Below are 22,508 nucleotides of genomic sequence, written 5' to 3'. Positions count from 1 at the left end.
TTTCCTTCTGAGATGACCAAATCAACTTCACTGTCTGGCAATCTTCAACAGCACACCATGAAATGCCATCTTTTTTTTTTTAAGTTTGCTTCTTGTATCTTCAGTTGCTAATGGTCAACTTCATAAAATACTTGCGGTTCTTGTATCTTTAGTTACAGCCACCAAAATAAAATACTTTTGGTTCTTGTATCTTCAGTTGTTAAAGGCCAACTTCATAAAATACTTGCAGCTCTTTGATTCTTCAGGTGTTAAACGTTAACAAAATAAAATATTTGCGGTTCCTTTATCTTCAATTATTAAACGCCAACTACATAAATTCTTGCAGTTCATTTATCTTTCAGTTTTTAAATGCCAAAAAAATAAATGAAATAAACGAATGCAATTCTTGCATCTTCAGTTGTTAAAGACCAACTAAATAAAATACTCGCTGTTCTTGTATCTTTAGTTGTCGAAGGCTATCGAACATTCTTTTTACGGACATTGCTGACATAACAGCTGGTTAAATTCTGACCACTCCCTCTTTATTTCAGTCTGAAGCTGCGTCACGAGCTATTCAAATTAACCAATGGTAAACTGTTACTGGAATGCTACGTCACAGCTCCCATTTTAAGCCAACAGCCGTTACGCAGTTTAAAAACCTGGATACGATGCATTATTTAAAAAAATAAAACGTTTACCAAAATACTGGTAAATATGTTACTTTGACTGCTGTCGGTCTAACAAAATGAACGTTAGAAAGTAACGTTTGACATTTGCAATAACATGTAGCCTGTATTTTGCTTTCTTGGCCTGCCTTTAGCTCAATAGCTAAGTAACGTTAGCATCGTCAAAAAATAATGAAGCCCAAGTTTCTATTTAAGGTTGATTTTCGTTGACATTTGCCAACTAAAACGTATAAAAACAAATAGCTTAATTGCTGAAAAGTTTTCCTTAAAAAGACACTAGAAGGTAAGATTCAATCTATATTGTAACTAGGCGTTACAGACAGGTCCTATCGCTCCCTGACAGATCGACACTCTATTTAAAAAAAACCGAACTCAAATAAAGTTAGGTAGAGTAAATCTACATTTCTTCGTCAGATTAAATTGTAAATCTAAGTATTGAAAGGAAATAAGCAAGATCGGGTTAACCTGCCGCGCCTCATCTTGCAACGAGCTCTTGTCAATGCAGAGTGAGTTGAAATGGCGTCACTCGCGATATTTATACTGTTTGGGTTGTCCGGCTACGGCAGTTGAAGGTATTCTTCCGGTGAAAAAAGTAGTCCCACATTCACTCGACAAAACTTCATTGTAGATTTACATTAGACTCCAGAACATGAAATGCGATTAAATATAATGAGAATAGTAATCCATATTTGAAAATGAATGGTAAATTGGGCACTCGATCACAGTAAACAGGCAAAAGTGCTCCCGTTCAAATTCTCTCACACGGAGTGAGTAAAGTGTGATTGTTTTAGTTTTGCCTGATAATTTACGATTTAGAAATATGTGAAACACAAAATACATACGTAATTTACATGTAAAACGGAACATTTTGTATCTCCTGCACTACATGCAGTAACATCCAAAACAGCTGACGTCACAGGCACGGATAGGCGGATTGATTTTACTTGAGTGTAACACGGTCCCAAAAACCGGATCAAACTAGAATATGACTGAATAGCCGGATCTACTTCCCCTTTACTGCATTGATTTGCTATTTGTGATTGAAGAACAAAAGAAAACAGCAAACTCATCTCCTCTAACTTTGGATGGCCCATGTTCAATAACGCCTATGGTATGTTTCATAGCTACACAAAAGCTGCTTGCCCTGGCAGTATTTTTTAAAATCAAATGTTTGTGGTATTATGTATCATGTTGACCCATTTTACAAGTATTATTCATGTTAGTCTGAGCTTCAATGTCAAATTCAACCAGAACATAAGTGAAACAGTATCACTGTGTAAGTGTTAGCTGCAGCGTATACGTGATAAAACTAGAAATATCCAGAAACTTCCAGTGCCAGACGGTGAGGTCCTTCTCCTGTGGGTGGAAAATTACAGGAACGGAAAGGCCAAAACAGGAGATACTTTTGTTCACCAGCAGAGGGTGCAGTGAAAAACGTGCCATTTGTCATGTCTGTCCCATGGTCTGTCCCTCCCAGCATAGTTTCTCCTGCTGGTCTGGTTATCAACATGGATTACACTATCATGGACATGTCTGGGCAACCTCCCTTAATGCAACTATTGTCATGATAGCTCCCGTTTATTGATACAATATCTATCTATCTATCTATCTATCTATCTATCTATCTATCTATCTATCTATCTATCTATCTATCTATCTATCTGTTAATGCAATCTGGCACCCTATTTACCAATAATTCAAATAACAACTATGAATTTTATTGTGAAAAATATTAGTAGTTGTTAGTAATCAGTGTTCAGACTACTTAAAAAATGATATAAGTAACCATTTGAAAACTAAACAAATTGGTTTGATTCATTCCAAAACCATTGATCGAAGGCAATAAGCAACCTAACAAGAAAGTACCCAAATATTGGCAAGATATTAGTAAAAAATTACCACACATAAAAAGAAAGAAAGTAAAAGTCGAACAATCCAAAACAGAAAATGACAATAAAAAGTGATAGAATGAAAACAGATCAAAAGAAGAAATAATAATAAATATACAGTTTATATTTTTGTCTGTAAGTTAATTTTGATAAATGATTATGATAATTATAATATTCTGGACATTTCTTCTTATTTTACGATGATTTTCTAATAAATCTTGCTCTCTTTCTGATCAGCTAATTTTCAGGTATTTTTTGTCAGCTTTTAACATTTTCTTGCAATTTGTAAGACATTTATGTCAAGTTGCAGATTTTCTTTTTAGAAAGATGAACAGAATGTCAGATTACTAGATTCAGGCCTTTTTTTTATTATTATTAGGCCTAGTCTTATTTTTTAAAAATATATATAGCCTACATATTTAGATCCAGACTATTTATAAATCATTCAGGGCTGAAGCGCCTGGCCAGGTGCGAGTTTTCAGCCTAAAATCCAGACACAGTTTAAGAACAATAATCTTGGTGTAAAGCATATCAATCCTATATGCAATTCCTTCCTTGCTAATAAAGTAGGTCATTATATCCAGGCAATGAAAGCCTGTGATTCATGTTTTCTCTGTGACCACAGTGACTTTGGGATTCTGCCCACCTTTCAGTTAAGCGAGTACTGAAATAAAGTCAGTCGACAGAATAATGTGGAAGCAATTTTTAGAGCCGATTACTAGTTTGAGGTAATTCACTGGGCAAAAATACCCAACCGAATATTCTGTTTTTTTAAATCTCTTGAACATTTTTTGATTTAGGACTTTTGGTTAAACAAAAACACAATAAATAAGTCAATATTCTAATTGCATTTGGTAAAAAAGAAAAAAAAAACCTTCATTGTTATGCCTTACTGTCCGCGACGCCCCCCAAATGTTTTAATAAATAGAGCAGCATCTGAATATACTGCAATATAACCTAATTGTATTTGAAAAATACGAATAGGCCTAATAAAAATAAAAAGCACAGTTCTTATAATCTGTAATGAAGTTTATTTTTAGGCTACCCACAGAAATAGTTTTAATTGATAGCGGTTATAAAGTGTTTTGTTCAATGCTAAATACTAACTAATATTTTCAACATCAAAATTCATAATTATTCATGGAACAAAATAGTTTTTTAAGGATAAAGAAAGTTCCAGAGTGCCTTAAAAATAAGCCCTGACCCCCTCTACAGAGGTCTGGGCCAAGCTCAATGTCCTCGTGTTAGAAGACAAGAAAGACTTGATATGGCCTACTCATTTTGATAGCTCATATTTGTGAGTAAAAGCTCAATGTGTGAAATCAAAGGGTTGGGAGGATCACTGTCATTGATCAGCAACAGCCGGGTGTGGTGCGTTGCCCACTGAGTGAGTGTCAGCCTCTCACAACCTGAATGAACTGAGAGACAGACATTTTCTTTCATGTGATAACCATGCCACACCAAAGCCTTTGTGGGCTCCTAAAGACCTTTGTGTGATACTTGCCAATCAACGTTATTTTGAAGGAGCTGTTCTCTATTTGCATTGAACGACTCAGGCATTGTGTTATAAGCTGCGAGACGCGTTCAACTGTGATAACGACTGGGAGGTTTTTGGAAAATAGAGACGAAACCTGAATCAATTGTATTGAATTCAAGTATTGAAATACTGCACACCAAAACAAAACTGGAAAACCAATTGCCAAACAGTTCACCCAAAAAAGATTTTTTTTCTGACCAAGTTGCCAAATTACCCAACATATGGAAGCACTTCATCACAATGAAGCAAAAATCTTACAGCTAGATTCCAAAGAAGTTGAGACTTTATGTAAAACGTAAATAAGGACAAAATGTACTGAATTGGAAGCCCTTTTTGACATATTTAAATGAATACAGTCCAAGACTTTTATTGATCAAACTGAAAAACTTTATTGTTTTTTGTAAATGTAAGCACTGATTCGGAATTTGATGCCTACAACACTTTCTAAAGACGTTGGGACAGGGGCATGTTTATCGCTTACATCACCTTGTCTTTTAAAAACACTTACTAAGGGAACCGAGGACATGCATTGTTTAAGTTTTTTAAATGATTTTTTTTCTTTATAAGCGTAAGATTGACATATTGTCTGTGTGGGAGAATGGTCCAAAACCCCCCCTGAACACAGGACGCGTCTTGACGCTGGCATTGTAAACAAATGCTTCCTTAAATATTAGATACATTTCAGTTAGTGGGTTCAATACTTTTTTTCCTGTGTCATTCCACTTTTTTGCTCATAATTTTTATGGATTTAAATGCCAAATGTTTTTATCATTGTGTTTTTTTTAAGTTATTAATACCATTGCCTGATCCAACTGTCACATTAATTGCTGTGTTATCAGTAGTTTATACAGTGTCCCAACATATTTGGAATCATGGTTGTATAAAATTTATAGCAGTCTTGCTTATAGATTTGCAACATTGCAGACAATGATTTAAAACAATCAGAGACACTAAAGTGACAGTTGCAGTGAAGATCGTATGTCACAATCTCTGATGGCTGACAGATTTTTACATCCCATGGTATGTACCGTATATCGCCCACCCCTCATAAATGTAATCACGTTGGCTGCAGACGGATGGAAGTAGGAAACCTAAAAATCAATGGGCCAGCCTAGGGCAGTTCAATAGTTTTTTTTTAAATGCTCATACTCGATTTTTGTATAAAAATAATAATAGTGGTGAAAACAAAGACAACCAAAGTTCTCTCACAGGTTTCTCAGATATAAACACAGAGTTTTAGCACTAAACAGCACAAAAACATGGGCAAACCCCACCTCTGCGAGCGATATCTGTGGGTTAAATGAACCATGTTATAGATCCTGTTCCACAGGGCTCGGTTCGATTGTGTCCTGTATGAGGACAAAGGTCTTGCTCTTTTAGCTGGTTCAATGAGCACCCAGCTGTTACATCAGACGTGATGCAAAATCAAACCACCATCCAGGAACTCATACATTCCTGCTCACAAGCATTTTTCATTATTCTACAACCAGCCGCTGAGGGAGAATAACTTATTCAGAAACATTTCAACAACTGGACACTTTGCTGATACACTTGGAGATTCATCCTCTGTTGAGACAGATACTTTTTTAAGGAGAGAACTTCTTAGTTTTGAATATGATTTATTTTTTAAAGCGCTTTATCATGTGTTTTATGTATTATCATGGTCGGGCACAGCAGTAGGTTGGTGTCTGATTTAAAGTAATGGTCTCCGCACCCGACACCAAAAGACAAGTTGCAGCCTTATAGAGACAAAAATTCTCCAAAAACAAACAAAAAACAATAATAGAGGAAAAAGCTGAGTACCAACAGGGATCCCCATCAGTGCTGCTCGTCAGCCCAACCAGGACGGCATCGACCACTTACCACAAGAGGAGATACAGATGATGGAGAAATTTTTTAAGCCTGTTCACAGCCCCTCAGACTCGGATGAGATCAAGCCTCGGAAGCACCATCGCCATCACCAACACCAACACCATCACCATCACCAAGACTCTCAGTCACACAGGTACGATCTAGTCTGCCAGATTTACATTCACGTCTAATAGAAAAGGTATTAACACTGTCAAGTCATGTAATGATGTTTTGGCCAAGGCATGTAAACACGGCATTTAAATAATTCAGAGTGGTAAAGGTATGAATAACTCCTTGAAGATCATCAAAATTAATGAAAGATCTAGTTCTTTCTCAAACTGAAAAAAATACCCCTGCTTTGTCAGTGGATGCTAGCGTCAGAGACTAGCGCAGAGAGGCACCCGTCACGGCAGTATGATACGCACCGGTCAGCCCTTTTTTAAATGGTCTCATACAACTCACTTTTACAGTTTGGCATTTTCTTAATTAGTTTTCTATGTTTTCAGTGCTTTTATGGGCACTTTAATCATTTTTTTCTTCATTTTTAGCTGTTTTATTTATTATTTGTTGACTATGAATTTGTATTACAATGTTATCGTGCTGTTTGTTTGCCACGTTTGAAGCACTTTGTAATGGAAGTTTTGAAAAGTGCTATATAAATTAAGTTATTTTTTATTCTTCTTATGATTATACTTGTATATGAGCAAAGACATCATTAACGTTGCTCATAATTCTGCATCTGTGTGTTGTAGGTACTCATTGTTTGATGATACAGACAGAAACACAGATGACAGCATTGGGCACCACCGTCACCATCAACATGGACGCTATCGCCATGACAACCCCCATCACAGTGGCAATCACGGCGGCAATCACAGTGCCCACCATCGTCATCACACACAGCAGTTTCACCAAAGCGAAGAGGACGAGATACTGTACAACCACGACACACCTGTAACTCTCTCTAGGGCCTCTTCATCCTCACTCTCTTCCTCTTCCTCGCCCTCTTCTTTTTCCTCATGGTACACAGAAGAAAGTGCAAATGATCCGTTCTCTCTCCGCCATGCTGCGCAGCCACAGCACTCCCTGTCCTGCTCCAACATCTCAGATGTGCGCGCAGGTTTCAGGGAGGATGACGGCAGCGAGCCCATCGTCTTTGCCACCATCAGACACAACAAGAATGGCAGTGTTTGTAGTGAGATACAGGGGAGTAGACAAAAGAGGGGGAAGCATGGTTTTGCCTCTCTTGACCGAGGTCACAGCAGAAGTGAAGAAGGCCTCCTGCAGGGAAATGAAAGTGATCTTGGAGGAGAACGATCCAGGGTACAGCACATCAACTCTCGACCTCTGTATAAGGCAGCTAGTTTGAACCGAAGCTTGGCTTTCAGTGATGAGGACTTTCTGTTAGGGGTCTCCAAGGGCCCCAAGAGAGCAGTGTCCTCTAGTCAGCTGCCTAGCAAAGGCATCCTCAAAAACAAGGAGCCTAATACTGACATTCGCAAGGCTAAGTCGATGGAGGTGCTGTCCCCAAGAGTCTCCAAAGGGCAAGATCCCAGTGGACAGAAAGGGAAAGGAACAACTCAAGCCGAGATAGAGCAGGCTAGGGCGAACTTTGTGCAGGGAAAGTTGCAATTCTCAGCCTTTCTAGATGAGATTACAAAACAGGTTATAAGTCCATCTGCTCTAAACATCTTGGGTGTGAGCAATGATAAAACCAGTGGCAAGACACCTACACCAGCACCAACAGCTGGCCCAGTCAAGCCTCAGCTGCCACCCAAGAAGCACAGAGAGAGCTCAGGGGAGGAGAAGGAGCAGAACCCAAAACAGCACAGCAGACAGGAGAGAGCAGCTCGCAGCAGCTCACGTAAAAACCAGGACTCCTCAAATCCTGACAAACTTAACTCATATGCAGCTAGGAACCACCATGGTAGCCCCCCACCTCACCATTACTCTCATAACACTCACCATGAAAGCATCCGTAAAAACAGAAGGCCGTCACCCACCGGGAGCTCCGCATCAGGGGGCAGATACGTTAGATGTGGCCCTCACCTCACAGATGGCACCAGCACCAGCCCTGAACCCATCCAGCCCAAACAACGTCACCACCGCAAACAGCAGCCCACTGCCTCCCACAGTCAACATACCCAGCACTTCCCTGAGCACCAGCCTCAGCAGGTGCACCATGGCGTCGGGCACAAAGGACCCGCCAGCTCCCCTCCATCCTCAGCCCAGGGTGCAGGGCAGGGCCTTGGCTCGGAGTCTTCATCCTCAAAATCTGACTCACCCAGAGCCAGAGACACGGCATCCACAGCTACCTCCCACAGTTCAGAGCAGAGTGGCCGACACCAGTCACAGCATGTGGGGCACTCTAATCAACACAGGGTGAGTTCACTTTAATGGTATTTTTGCTCTTTTTTAAACAAAGACAGGAGGGGCAAGAGGAAATCTATTTAAATTTATTCAACCAGGCAAGTCATTAAGAACAAATTCTTAATTCTCACAATGGTGGCTGGGCAAAAGCCAATGGCTTTTGTGTCTCAGAGGTAGAGTGAGTGGCCCTCTAAATGTAAGGTTGGCTGCTCCATCCCTGGCTCCTCTAACTGACATGTCAACGTATTCTTGTGCAAGATACTAAACCCAAATTGTTCCTGATTGCTGTTCAGTCAGTGTGTGAGTTTGTGTGAATGGCTAAAAACTGAGTTGCAGGTTGCAGCTTGTATAGCAGTCCCAGTCAGCAGTGGGTGAGAATGGGTGAGAATGGGTGAATGTGACTTGTAGTGTGAAAGTGCTTTGAGTGGTCAAAAATTACTAGAAAATTACAAATTGCCAAAAAAAAAACCAAACCCAGTAATTACATAAAAACAGCAAATGTTACATGTAACAAGAAAGCGTTACAATGTTTAAGAGTTAAAAGAGACAGAAGCACACATCCAGATGTTTCCCAAAACACCCCTGACTATATACAATAACAACAAACATTACATGTGACAACTAGCTTTAGGTAGCCAACAGACAAAAGCGATCGGCAATACAACAAACATTACAAGAGTAGCATACACAAGCAGTAAGGTAAACAGGCAAAACAAAAACAACAGCAGCCAGGGAGGGACATTTCAATCTAAAAATGAAATGTTAACACTGGGTACACCTTCCTAGTTAGCCAAAATGACCTGGTCCAGCACTGGCCCAAACTCGGCATGCTGGAAGAGATAAGTCAGGCCGTGTCCGGATGATCCACTTGGCTGTGACTGGGCATGATGATGCCGGAAGCATCACTGGGTCGTTTTTAAACATGACATGTACTAGCATCGGCCCAAAAGCGGCATGCCGAAAGAAATAAGTCGGGGCCTCATCTAGGTTGCCTGACTCTGCTAAAACATGGCATGACTGACACCCCAGAGTCACGTCAACTCCATTAGCCTGATGTAAAAATGAACTGGCCTAGCATTGGCTCAAACTTGGCTCGCCAGAAGAAATAAGTTGCTCAGTGAGCTCAAACTCAGCATGAATTAAGCCCCACAATTGGACAAAATAAACTGTCCCTTTTCTGGCTGCTGGAACTGCCATCACTGGATTATTTCAGTTCAGAAAAAAGTCAGGAAACATAGATGAAAACATGTTTTAGTTGATGACATCAAATGTTTTAAACACATATAGTATGTGTATGTGATTAATATTATACAACTGCATTATCTGACAACTGACATTCGCCAGTCTTAAGGGCAGGAATGAGTTATATCAGGCATCATGATTGAAATCATTTTAAATACAAAAGCATGTTTATTTATAAGCTTGTTTCTCCACTGTCATAATTGTCAAATACATATCTATGTTGTGTTATCCCTAAGTAATATATCATAGTCAGCTAAAATAATGTATTTATACCCATTTATAAGATATATGGTATTTAAAAAAAAAACATCAAATAAGATTAACCTTGGCATTAAACCACAAATGACCATCAACACCCGCATGGTGTTGTGAAGAAAGACACGAATCAAATTGTGATGTCACGAGTCACTCCTCAGAAAGAAAGGTGAATCATGAGTCTGACTGTAAAACAAGTCAGTGATGAAGCTCCCAAAGTCATAATAGTTCACAGAGGAGAGGATGTCTCTGCGTAGAAACAAGAGGATGAATGTAATGAATGCAGCGCTGCTCCTCTATTGCAGAGGCTGTATAGCTGAGTCACAGGCTGTGTGGGACGTGTCAAACACTACGCACTGCGAGCTGAGTCATTCTTCAGCATTGCAGCAGATTCTTGCTGTGTGCTTCAGGGGAAACTCCATTTGAAACTACCTTACTTATCAATTTAAATGGTGTAATTTTTTGTTTTAAAGCACCAGCCCTGAGCTATTGTATGCTTTTTGAATCAACAACGTAGGCAAAAGTAACAATAAGCCGACACATGACACGTCTACTGAGATCAGCCTCTCACATTTGTGCAGCAGGCACTATGTAAAATGTGAGAGTGAGTTGGTTGCTAGAGAACAAGTATCACGTTGTTCTTATGTAAGAAACTGCTCAGACTGGCACTCTTATGTACTGATAACACACTCAACATTGCATAACATTGCCTTTTTTCCATGTGGATGCTGTGTATGATTTGGTCTCACTCAGTTTGTCTTTTCAAGTTAAGCTTCAGTGAATTTGTACATACTCACACTGACATATACATAACCACACACACACACACACACACACACACACACACACACACACACACACACACACATACAGAGGGGCTAAGACCTAATTGATTCTTGTAGAGTCCATTTCCGGGAGCAGGTCTGCCATAACTCAATAGTTTATTCAATCTGTCATGTCCTCAGTAATGGACTGGTTGTTCGTCCTGGGTGTGTCCTGCCTTTTACACAACGAGTGCATGGGCCAGGCTCCAGCTCCCTTGATGTACATAGAAAATTAATGGATGGATGTGATGTCCTTATTTTTACTGCTTACTGCTCCTTATATATCACATATTCACCAAACCTTGAATCAGTCCTTAACTGCTTGTGTTGCTTGCATTTTCCTGTAGATTTAGGGACTCCACACAAGTCATCATTTGCCTGTCTTATCAGTGCATGTTGTACTAGAACCAGGGGCGGAGCCAGACACTGTAAATGTCTTGGACTCAGCCGAAACCCAGGGGTGTCAGGAATAGATTTTTCTCCCCCAGCGATATGCACCATTTCAGATGATAGAATACCTAAAAATCTGCCAGGAAAATACAATCATACTCTAAAGCCTATGTCCCATTTCTTAAATAATACCCTTTTCCCACCAAAATTATAATAATATGCAGGTTTTTAAAATGTGATAAAACCTGTAAAAAAAATAGGTTATAGTCTCCTTTACCACTGGCAGTAGACCAGAGGTGAGTACATGGCTCTGCAGTAGTCTGCAGCAGTAGTTGTCTTTTTTTTCTGGTGAGTCACATTTAACATCAAGGACAGGCCTAAAAACAAGTCACTAAACGGTAGAAAGCAGCATGGAGCCCAATGAAAATGTTCTGGTGGTTATTTCTTTCTAACAAAAATGTATTTAGGCTTTCTTTCAAACTCGGTGCAAACTAATTTTAAATGATCTTCTGGTGCTGCTTGGACAGAGATGAACAGTATTTTGTGGCGGCACGGCATTGTATCATGCTGCATAAGGGGCAAAAATTATCATGTCGATTGGAGCTGGAGCCAATAAATACCTGTTACTACTGCAGACATTCGTCGCAGGAGTGAATCTCAATTGTAACCTTTCTTATTAAGTTCAAAACACAGACGTTCGCCGGTGTGTGTGTCTATGTTCAGAAAGTGGATACATTTTTCTCCAACTGTCTTTATTGTGCTGAAACAGTAGCACAAAAAAAAATATTGAGGATGACTCATTACAAAACTTGGCTGATGTTACTATTTTTAAATTACATAACAGATAAAAGAGGAATTGTTGTAAACAGCATTTCTAACCTTGAAACTGATTTTTGTTTTACTTTGCTGAAATAAAGAAACAAAATTAATGTCTAGCCAACAAGTCTGCTACATTTGAATACGTGCCACAATAATTTTGACTGCTCAAGTGCAAATCAAGAATCCCAGTAAATGTAGTCTTAAGTGCTCTGAATTAAATATTAGAGCAAGAGAAGAACATTTACTCCATTATATTAGATTTTTTTTTAGGACATCGAATAGTAGGTTAAACCACATGGGAGATTCAAGGCCTTGAAAAATCTTTCTGGGCTGGAGCGCCAGGGGCCACACCTGTTCCACCTCTGACTCAGACATTGATATGCTTGTCATTGTTTTGGCTCCACACCATCACACTGAATTTCAAATGAAATGAAGACATTGTGGTTGAAGCTGTGACTTAACAAGGGAGTTTTCATATTCATACTGAGTAAACAGCAAAGAACTTGTCCATTTTACTCTTCGACTTAAACTAAAGTTAAATTAAAAAAGGGCCAGAAGTTTTGCAGTTTTTACACAGTGCACGTTTTATTTTGTGTTGCGTACTAGAGTACAGCACCGAAACAAGACTGTCCAAACATTTGTGATTGCACTGCATGACAATTAATCTATTATATCCTAAATAACTTAATCGCTTACATATCTTATGAGTATAATTCACTTTTCTCTCATCCTTCTTTTATTCTCTTCTAGGACACACTGTGTGACGCCGACCATCTCCAGTAAGTGTGTTATATACTTCCTGTCTGCTCACTTCACAATTGATTGCAGCTTTTTTCATATGTCTCTGTCTGTCTCGCAGTGTCCTACCTCGCTCTGTCTATGTTGTGATGGGTCAGTGGTTATTGATCAGTCTAATGAGCATCCTCTCCACCCCTGCTTCAACAGGAAGAGATGTGGGAGTTATGGAACTCATTTATATAACCATGTCTACATTGTTAGAAATGAGAATATGTGAAAGAGAAAGTAAAGAGAGATAAGCACCAAATAAAAGAGGACTTTTAACATTACATAACAAATATTAGTATTCATAACAAAAACAAACAGTTACACAATGCACACATGCATGTCCACTGATGCAGTTTTTCCCAGCCTATTCTGCTCATGTAATTTTGTAGTATATTTGGCTGATGCACCTGTAAAATTGACACGTATAATATTATCTTTTTGAGTCAAGTTACAGAGCCGATTGCCAGATCTCTGTAGCTTTACAGCTGAAATTGTGCTAACTGGTATATGCAGCAGCCATCTTTGTAGTGTTTGTTTGAGAGTCAAACAAATATTAATACATTTTTCCTTTTGAATTCTAAATCATTATTTGTAGTAACAAAGTTTGATATCAACATGATGCAAAATGTAGCTTGTCTTCATTATTCAAAATGTAAAAAAACAATAACTGCCTGACTGTGCAAGATGACTAGATTTGTAAATTGAAGCATATGAAAGATGGCCGCATCTTGAATAGTTAGCCCAGTTGCTAAGAGACATTGTTGGCATTGTACGTTTCAGCAAACCACAAATATGCTCCATTTGCACGTTTCGCATGTAGCCTGTCATAGCAGAGTTTCTAAAGTGGCATAAAATATAAGCTGACTTTGTCGGTGGGAGGTCGATGGCGTGGTGTATTACCTAGGAAAGATGGCTGCCAAGCTGCAGACTGTTCAAGTCCAACAAACAACAAAACTAGTTGTCAGTCATTGCTGTGTTCCCAACTTCTTTTCGGACACCAAAATGTGAGTGTTTTTAGTGACCCTTTACTATTTTACCAGCAGGGATAATGCCACTAAAAGTGTTTTCCCTTTTTAACGTGACATCACTGTGTCTCTTGCCGGGAGAGCAGCACAGAATGTGGTTATATCTTACAGAGCCTATCACTTCTTGGATTGTGTACCCAAAAGCTCGTATTTTAAGCCACTATGGGATCTTTTCCAAACCATATCCAGCTGACTTTGTGCCTACACCTAACCACATATAAACCACAGTGTTGTTAAAATGCAAAGTTTCAAGGTATCCAGGTCATAATATGGTGCAAAGGTGAAGTAAATGTACAATGACAACATTTTTTTTACTGCCGAATTGGTTACCAGCACACTTGAATTCAAATGAAACAATGGCTATGAGGTTGAAGTGCTGACTTTCAGAAAGGACGCATATAGTGTTCACATTCATACTGGGTGAATAGTGAAAAACTTGTCACCCCTTTTACTCTTCAAGGTGCAAAAAAGGGCCACAAGTTTAACAGATGTTTTCACAGTGCACACACATTTAATTGATGTGCTGGAATACAGTGCTGAAACAAGACTGTCCAAACATTTATGAGGGCACTTGCTGCCTCTGCATGAAAAGTCATCTAGTTTTAGTACATAATAACTTACAAATGTATCATATTTGAGGTGTCCAGAAACATTTTTTTCTGGCAATTAGTTTGGAGGGAATAGTTCTTGAGGTCAGTACTGGCAAATGACTTGTTTTCAGAACCCCTGTATTTATTTAATATATTAAAACAGGATATGTTTAAAAATATTTGTCCAAAATTTGCAACACATTGTAATCTTCTAAAAAAAACAAAACAAAACTTCATCTCCCATCATTCCTCTACATTCAGGGCGTTGCAGGATGAGAATGCAGATCTTCACCAGAACTTGCTGCAGACTGTTGTTTGCATCGAGAGCCTGGAGGCGGAGCTGCAGAGGACCAGGGACGAGCTCAGTCATGTCAAGGAGAAATACAAAAGGTTTGGGATCATAAACAGAACAAAACTCAACATGCATATATCAGAAAAACATTGTTTATAACCCATGATTAGTATGCACAAAGAAGTACTAAAGTTTACATCTCTTCCATGTGCAGTATGATGATGCAGTATATAAAGAACAACTTGTTCCACATGAGAGAGGGAGAGTACACATATTGATTTGATAGCCTAAATCCATCAGTCTAACCTACAGCTTTACATAACACTTTTTATAGATCAATTGATCCATGGAACATACATTCTACCATGTGCATTTCTGTGAGTGTTTTGGTTCTGCAGTGACACGTGTCCCCCGTCAACATAGACCGGGGGACTCGAGACATCTGTTGTGTCCCTCAAGCCTGTATCTCTCACCAAACAACCGCTGCTGTGGTGGCCTGCCAGGCACATGCCACACATTCTTCAACAGACTGAGCAACTGCAGTGAATGGTCGTCTCACACTGGGCTCCAGTTTGGTGTCAGTTGTTACACACTTGTTAGGAGAGTTTGTGGTTGCCACTTGGCTTGATAACAACTGTCTTTAACCCTGGATGAAAGCTAATGACATGGTTATAGAGTGGTGTGTGCAGAAATGATACTGTCTAAATTATAGGTCTTTTGATGGTTGTCTTTTCTGCTTCCTCTTTGGTTTTCTGCGTCTTGTAGCCTTCTTGAGACTCACACTGGGACCAAGCAGGCCAATAACCTGTTGGGGGAACATCTGCATATAGCGGTGAGAAAACTTGCATGGACATAAGATTTTGGGTGGGATCTCAGCCTGGTGACACCATCTCTATGACGAGAGCCCAACACTGTTTTGCCCTTTGATAATTGAGCTCACGTCATCAGGATGGCTTTACCAGGCTGATGTTGCGCTGAACTCACTGCATTTAAAAGCCATGACCTACTTTCATGTAAACGTCACACTGTTGTATGTCTTGTTTGTGCAGTCAGAGAGCCTGAGCAGTGAGAGAAAGTACCTGCTGAACCGAGTGTCACAGCTGAGCTCAGAGTTGGAGGACGCCCATAGAACCATCGCAGCTCTGGAAAACATCAATGTGAGCATAGTGACACCTACTGGACATCCATACGCATTTCAGATAGCGAATATTTTGCTAAAGATTTTATTGGGATGAGTCATTCTTCTTTGTGGTTAAGCAGGCCATTCAATATTTGAAATGAGATACCAAACCCCACCAACCTGTGTCCCTGTTTTCAAAGTTACGTTTGCATTGCATGTGTTTAAACCGATCTTTGCACTGCTCCTCATCTCAATTTGAACCTCATCACACCCAAGATGATAAAGCAGTCACCTTGAAATCATTTTCCCCCAATTTAATGAATTATTGAACTGTCATACTGGGCACTCTGTTTTAAGTGGCTGTTTGTAGAAATGCTTATCACCAAGTCAGAGAGCACAGTCAAAAGTGGTGATGACCTGATTGCATTTTTGGCTCATGATCTTTTTACATTGCATAACTGCTGATACAGAGACTGATTTATTTTTAATAGCCTTTACTTTGGCTGTTTTCTTCCACATGAAACTGCTGCACATGCTGTGCTTAAGCCACCGTCAACCTCCATGAACCTTTTTCACAGCTGACATTTTGACTTGTCATAGCTAGAAAAGCACAGGAGTATTCAATAACACGGTGGTGCTGGTGTAGTCCATGCTGGCTCTCTGGGATGCCGTACTGGGACACTGAACCATCATTAATATTATCAATTTAACCTGGGCTTTTCTTACTATGACAACTCCAAATGGCTGCTGTAAAAAAGCTCCCTTGAAATCAATAAACCAAATACAATGGAATATGTTTGCTGACTGATATAATGTACATTGAATATTTCCTATATTATTTTGTTAAACACCCTATAGTATTTTGCATTATACCAGTACAACGATGTAAAAATACTTAATTTCAAGTAAAAATGCATTCAGATGTGCCCTGTGTACGATATATTTTTATGTCTAAAAATGTTAGATTATTAATGCTGATGCATCAATAAGGAGCATTTTACTGTTGTAATCTGTTAAAGTGGAGCTAGTTTTAACTACTTTATTGTTTAGTGGTATTTCAGTCCAGTGGTTCCCAGAAAAAGTACCTCAAAATTGTACTTACTGTGAGTAAAGTACTTAAGTACTGGTTAACTCGCAAAATGTTGCTAAAAGGCACAAAAGGACCTGCAGAGTGAAGCGGGTTGGGTGTAGGCCATACATATGTCTGTTCATGTGTGCAAGAAAACATATCCATTAATGTAACTCAGATTAATTCCAATGAAATGACTGCAGGTAAAACAAACAGGCTGTTTTTAAAAAGGTTGCGATAATACAGGAGATCCACTATTCCATTTATATATAAAAAATAAATTCATAAACTTTATTGGATGCAGCTCAAAAACAATGAAAGCATAAATGTGAAGATTAAAAGTATAGACGCCAGTAAGAATAGAAAAAAAAGAGAGAAATTGTATAAAATAACATTTACAAGAATTACATTCATTAAAAGCCATACTAAATCAATAGGTTTTCAGCTGTTGTTTAAAAATGTTCACTGAACCTGCTTCTCTTACAGCTTGTGGTTACACTTAACAAAAGCTGCGCTGCCTATTTTCTTGTGCGTATAGTTGAGAGTTTTTAAAAACCCAGATGATCTAAGAGCTTGTGAGGGATTATAGAACGACAGAGAGTCTGCAATGTATGCAGGTCCCAAACCATTTAAAGCATTAAAAACAAGCGAAAGAACCTTAAAATCTATTTTAAAATATCCTGGGAGCCAGTAGAGTGTAGCTAACATCGAGGTTATATGCAATAAAGTTTTCTTCCTTGTTTTGGTTAAAAGTCTAGCGTTACAGTTCTGGCTAAGTAGAAGTTTTTTAATTGACTGTTTTGGAAGGCTGGTAAAAAAGAGCATTGCAACAATCGAATCCACTTGAAATAGAAGTATGAATAAGTTTTCAGCGTCTTTAGAGGATAGGAATAGCCGTACCTTTGCAATGTTTCATAAGTGGGAAAAAAAAGCTGTTTCGGTCAAATGAAAATGTTTTCCATGGGCTGAATTCAGAGTTAATGTTGTGCTTTTTTGTGTCTCAGGTGCCGTGCTTGATAAAGGACTTATTGGAAAAGCACTTTGATTCAGCTGAAGCCATACAGAAGTTTCTGACCACCTCTGCTCCAAACAGCCATTCTGCGACCTCACAAGCAGACGGCCAATCCCATGCTGCAAAAATGGAGGATGCCGCACATGATTGGTTGATGAAATCAGCGACAGGTCTTCAGAGGACGACTGCCTTCATACCATTTAAGCAAGAGGTCCCCACAACAGGAACTGAATGCAGCCTCTGTAGTAAGCACGAGTCCAGCCACAGCCCTCCTTTCTGTGTATCAGACATCAGCACTGCCATCTATAAGAAAATGGCTGCAAGTTATGCTGCCAGACCACAGCCTCTCTATCCGCAGAGCCAGCAGCAGCCTCCACTGGGCACTAAGCATGCTGACACCCCAAAAAACCTCCAGCAGGCCCATGTGGGTGGTGACAGCTGGGGTGGGAAGGGCGGGGTAAAGGTGACGCTTTTGGAGCAAGACGTTGTGGATGTGACCTCTGTGTCAGCCCAGCAGATCCTGGATGATTTCCTGCAGCAGCTGCATCCTCATGGGGAGGCGGGTGGAGGGAAGGAGCAGCAGGGCGGGCAGGAGTGGGCAGGAGGAGCGGAGCAAACTGGCAAAGTGGCAGAATGAAAATGTCATCCAACTGTATGGCAAGACGAATGTACATTCTCATGTTACATTGAAATATGTGTTTAATCATATATAAGCCATTGCTGTCACATGCATTGCATGTTCCCAAAATAACAGAAAATCTCTTTTTGTCTTGTGTATAATGTACTTTTAGGTGTACCATTAAGAATTACAAAAAATAATACAAAAAGGAAAAGGTAGACATTTTTGCATTATGTTGAAACATTAGAATTTCCAATATTGTACGGAATTGTTGTAAAAGGGAAGTTTTTTTTTGTTGTTGTTGATTTGTGTTTTTTAATCGCTAAAATTACACCATTTATCGTAGCAAGATACGAGTATTACGATACGATACTGAGTGCAGAATATTTTGTTGGATATTCAAGTTTCTGACCATCTTTGAAGACATGTGCAATGAAAGCTTTCATCAGGAAACAAAACCAAATCTAAGCTTTTAATAGTGATTTTTCATCAAAACCACTTCATTCCACGTCTCGTTTAAAGGAGGGAAGGTTTTCCCTCGGTCACACAGTGATCCGCTTCCTCTGATAAACAACGAACAGTCTCTAAGTGCAAGATTTCCGCACACCAAATCAAAGAACTGTGTAGCAAATCCAATCAACACTAAAAGAAAAAAAGTTTGAAGTGGAAAAATTCAACCCACCAATTAAATACCAAAATATAGAATCAAATGTGAACATGCAGTAATAGAAAACTAAATACAATTATAGGAAACGCCTTCCAAGTGTTCGTTCCAAATATATTTCCATTAAAGCGATTGTTTTAATAATATGTAATTTACCATCCAGACCAGTGTGAATAGATGAAATGACAAAAAAACCCTCATCCAGTATTGTCTGTGATTATAGTCATCAAGTTGATGCAAAGAATGACCTTTAAAAAGCTTTTTAAGATAAATGCTCTGTATTTTTAGAAGCAGCTCTTCATTCAGTGGAAGCAGACTAATCAACACAATGAGAGACGAGGTTTATAAAAGTCTGAGACATCAAGGACTTCTATTCTGAGCAATAATGAGTCTGAGGTCAACACACGGTGTTATTCAACAACTGTAGTCTCTTACATGTTAAAAAAAAATAGATTTTGTGATATGGCTGTGCTATAAAGTTAAATAACTCAATGCAAAAGACTTATAATAGCTACCTGAACAATGAACAACATTTTCAAACCCAACAGCATCCAGTCTGCTGCTGAGAGAGCCACTTACCTCTCTGAGCACGTGCCATTCATGAAAAACATTTTATTATCACGTTTATTACAGTTTTTCTTAACTGCTATGACACGTTTATGAAACTGGGATCCAACTGATCTTTACCATCACCTTCATAATACAGCAGAAGCTTCTCTTGTACATTTGTTTAACATTTTCATTGGTTTTACACAAAAAAGTTAACACAGGATTTGTAGAAAGAACCCAAACTCTACCGTATTATAACTGTGTTAAACTAAAGGTGAACACCTGAAAGGCTAAAAGGATATATTGATTTGTCCATACGTTGTGTCGTTTTATGGAAGTAATTGCTTTTGTGGCATTTTTTTTAATGTTTTGTGACTGTTAAAGAATTTTGCAAACATAATGTTCTGACCAACGACATTCAGTTCAGTGTATTTTGAAAATATAACTTTAGATTGGACAGAGGTGTTCAAGCAAAAAAACTGAAATAACAATTCAATCAGGCAGAAATACCTCTTGTCATTTTCTCGCAGAAATAATCACGTTTGTGTTTCCTTACCTTCCTTGTGTGTTTTTTAAATATGTAGGAAGGTGATTGATAACTGACAGATCGGATCAAGATAAACTAAAGTTCAACTGATACGAAGTCAAAGTTTTCAAGTGATTTGCTTATTTATGTGAATATATTGCTAAATTATTAGACAGTGAAACATTTACTCGTGTATATGTAGAGATTTGTGTAAATATCCATTGAATTTGTGTATGTGTATATATGATGAATTAACGTCCTCTCTGAAATGAAACTGAACAGATGTTTAGAGCTTTGGTGGGCAGAACAAATGTGAAAGATGTCATTACGTGAAGGTATTGTGACAACGTAGATTGGATAGAGTGCAGCAGCAACACATTGTTATTTATTTGAATCTGTATAGCCCCCGTCTGTCATCAGTGTACACTTTACCCCCTGCATTATGCATTTATTAATACTCTTAGTCTACATAAATATGTAACTGTCATTATGGTTGTGTTACCAATAAAAATAATCATCCTAAATGAATGCAGATTACAGATGTCATTCCTTGTACTTGTCAACTTTACACATCATAAGAAGACATTTCTCGTTATATCACAAACAACATCAAGGGAGCTTGACTCTTCTCAAACCTTTAATATTAGTTTTATAAAATGTCATATTTATCCTTAATTTGGTGCAAGAAAGAAGTTATACTAAGTTATTTTGTGAGTAGTGTGTACCTACAGGGAATTTAAGGAAATTAGTAATGAATTATACTATGTTTTTGTAAATGGTACCTATGGGTATGGTGCCGATTTACTGCAGTATACCTTCAGTACAAATAATTTATACCTACGAGGTATGTTAGAGGAGCCAAAAAAGCTTGAGCCTAAAAGCTTATTTGAACCTCTACAATGAAGGTAAGTAACACATTTATTTAGGCTAAATGAGCATTCATGTTTTGCCAAAATGTGGCTACTTTGCAGTGGGATATATATATAATTATTGGCCACTTTGACCTTGTTCACTGGCAAATAAAGTTGTAAAAATTCTGTATTTTCCTTCAAAGTTTGGAATTTGGAATCCATAATTTGTCTCGCAAGGGAGACTCAAAACTCACTGCTCCTTGGCTCCTTGACATTTAGAGGAAAAGGCACCAGGCTGTAGATATATGATGCACTAAACTGTTAAACCTGATTTTACTTAGTGTATAGGCTATGCACTTTTAAAACTGGAGAATCACTTTAGGCCTAAGACCATGAATGAAAAATGTTTCTAAAATAACACAGTTATTCATCATTTCTACATAATTTTTTGACGAAACCACTGGAAGCCACTAAAGAAGGGTTAAACAGCTGCATGCGCCCCCAGAGTGGCAGGTTGCCTACACCTGATGTCGGCCATAAGTTATTTCTCCTTTCCTCTAAAATCTCCAATTACTCCCTTGTTTCACTCTATCTACATTTACTAGCGAGTAAGCTACCAGAAAGAACCAGTGGTATTTTTTAAGAAGGCTACTGATATCACATCGTAAGTTTAGAGGAATTAGGCAGTAAATTTTGGGAACTATAGTTTCTGGCTGTATTGTAAAGTGTAACCAGACAACTTTTTCTAACTTGACTGGTGGACATTACCATCTCTGCCACTAGAGGGCTGAAGAAGTGTACTCATGAGCAAGTCTCTCCATCAATCTCACTATTTAAAGATGTCACTGTAAATGTGATCAGTGGTGATGTGGTTAAAGAACATTAATGCATAAGTGGTGAGCATTTGATTTAGTTTTCTGTTTGGTGCATTGTAAAGTAACACGAGACTGGCTTCAACCTGACTGACTCAAGCTGTCATAAATACGTTTAATAACAGTTTAATCCTATTGATCCAGCCTCACCAACCTCCCTCCCTTTTGCATTGCATAGATAATCCCACACAAGCGCTTCTGTCTATTGTCTTACTTTCACTTCACATGAGACAGCCTGTGCTGCCATCCCCCACAAAATCCCTGAGATCATTTTGGGGACAATTTTCACCTCATTTCATCCAATAAATTAATCAGTGGATATGTGGTCTTTTTCTTTTTGACATTTATTCATACAGTCACATGTAATGCCACATCATAAATACTGTAAGTGCAGATTTTCAGCTCTGTTAACTTGGAACAGACAAATGCAGAATTTGAATGCAATTAGGTTCAGGGTCAGTAAGTTGGGTTCATTAAAGGTGACATTTGCAGTAGTAGCGAGTAACTAAGTACATCAACTCAAGTGCTTCACTGAAGTACAATTTTGATTGCAGAATAATACTTGAATATTTCTATCTTATACTACATTATACTTCCACTCCAGATCATTTTTTTTGACAGCCATAGTTAAAAGGGCTGTTCATTCCAAAATAAAAAATACATGTTTTTAATTTCTCCTGTATTGCTATTT

General features: G+C 38.6%; 1 protein-coding gene across 1 annotated transcript; it reads left to right on the top strand.

Moving 5' to 3' along the window:
* The first annotated feature begins 1,667 nt into the window (after window positions 1-1,667).
* LOC148188883 (uncharacterized) lies at window positions 1,668-20,622 on the top strand. Its single transcript, XM_088080999.1, has 7 exons — window positions 1,668-6,096; window positions 6,695-8,324; window positions 12,593-12,621; window positions 14,505-14,633; window positions 15,301-15,367; window positions 15,585-15,692; window positions 17,729-20,622. The coding sequence occupies exons 1-7, from the start codon at window positions 5,972-5,974 to the stop codon at window positions 18,371-18,373; spliced, it is 2,733 nt and encodes a 910-aa protein (XP_087937125.1). The 5' UTR covers window positions 1,668-5,971; the 3' UTR covers window positions 18,374-20,622.
* Window positions 20,623-22,508: the final 1,886 nt, after the last annotated feature.

This window comes from Plectropomus leopardus, chromosome 8, assembly GCF_026936395.1.
Source record: "Plectropomus leopardus strain MGB_pleo_1.0 chromosome 8, ASM2693639v1, whole genome shotgun sequence".
Taxonomy (NCBI): domain Eukaryota; kingdom Metazoa; phylum Chordata; class Actinopteri; order Perciformes; family Serranidae; genus Plectropomus; species Plectropomus leopardus.
This window is presented reverse-complemented; position numbering and strand designations above follow the sequence as displayed.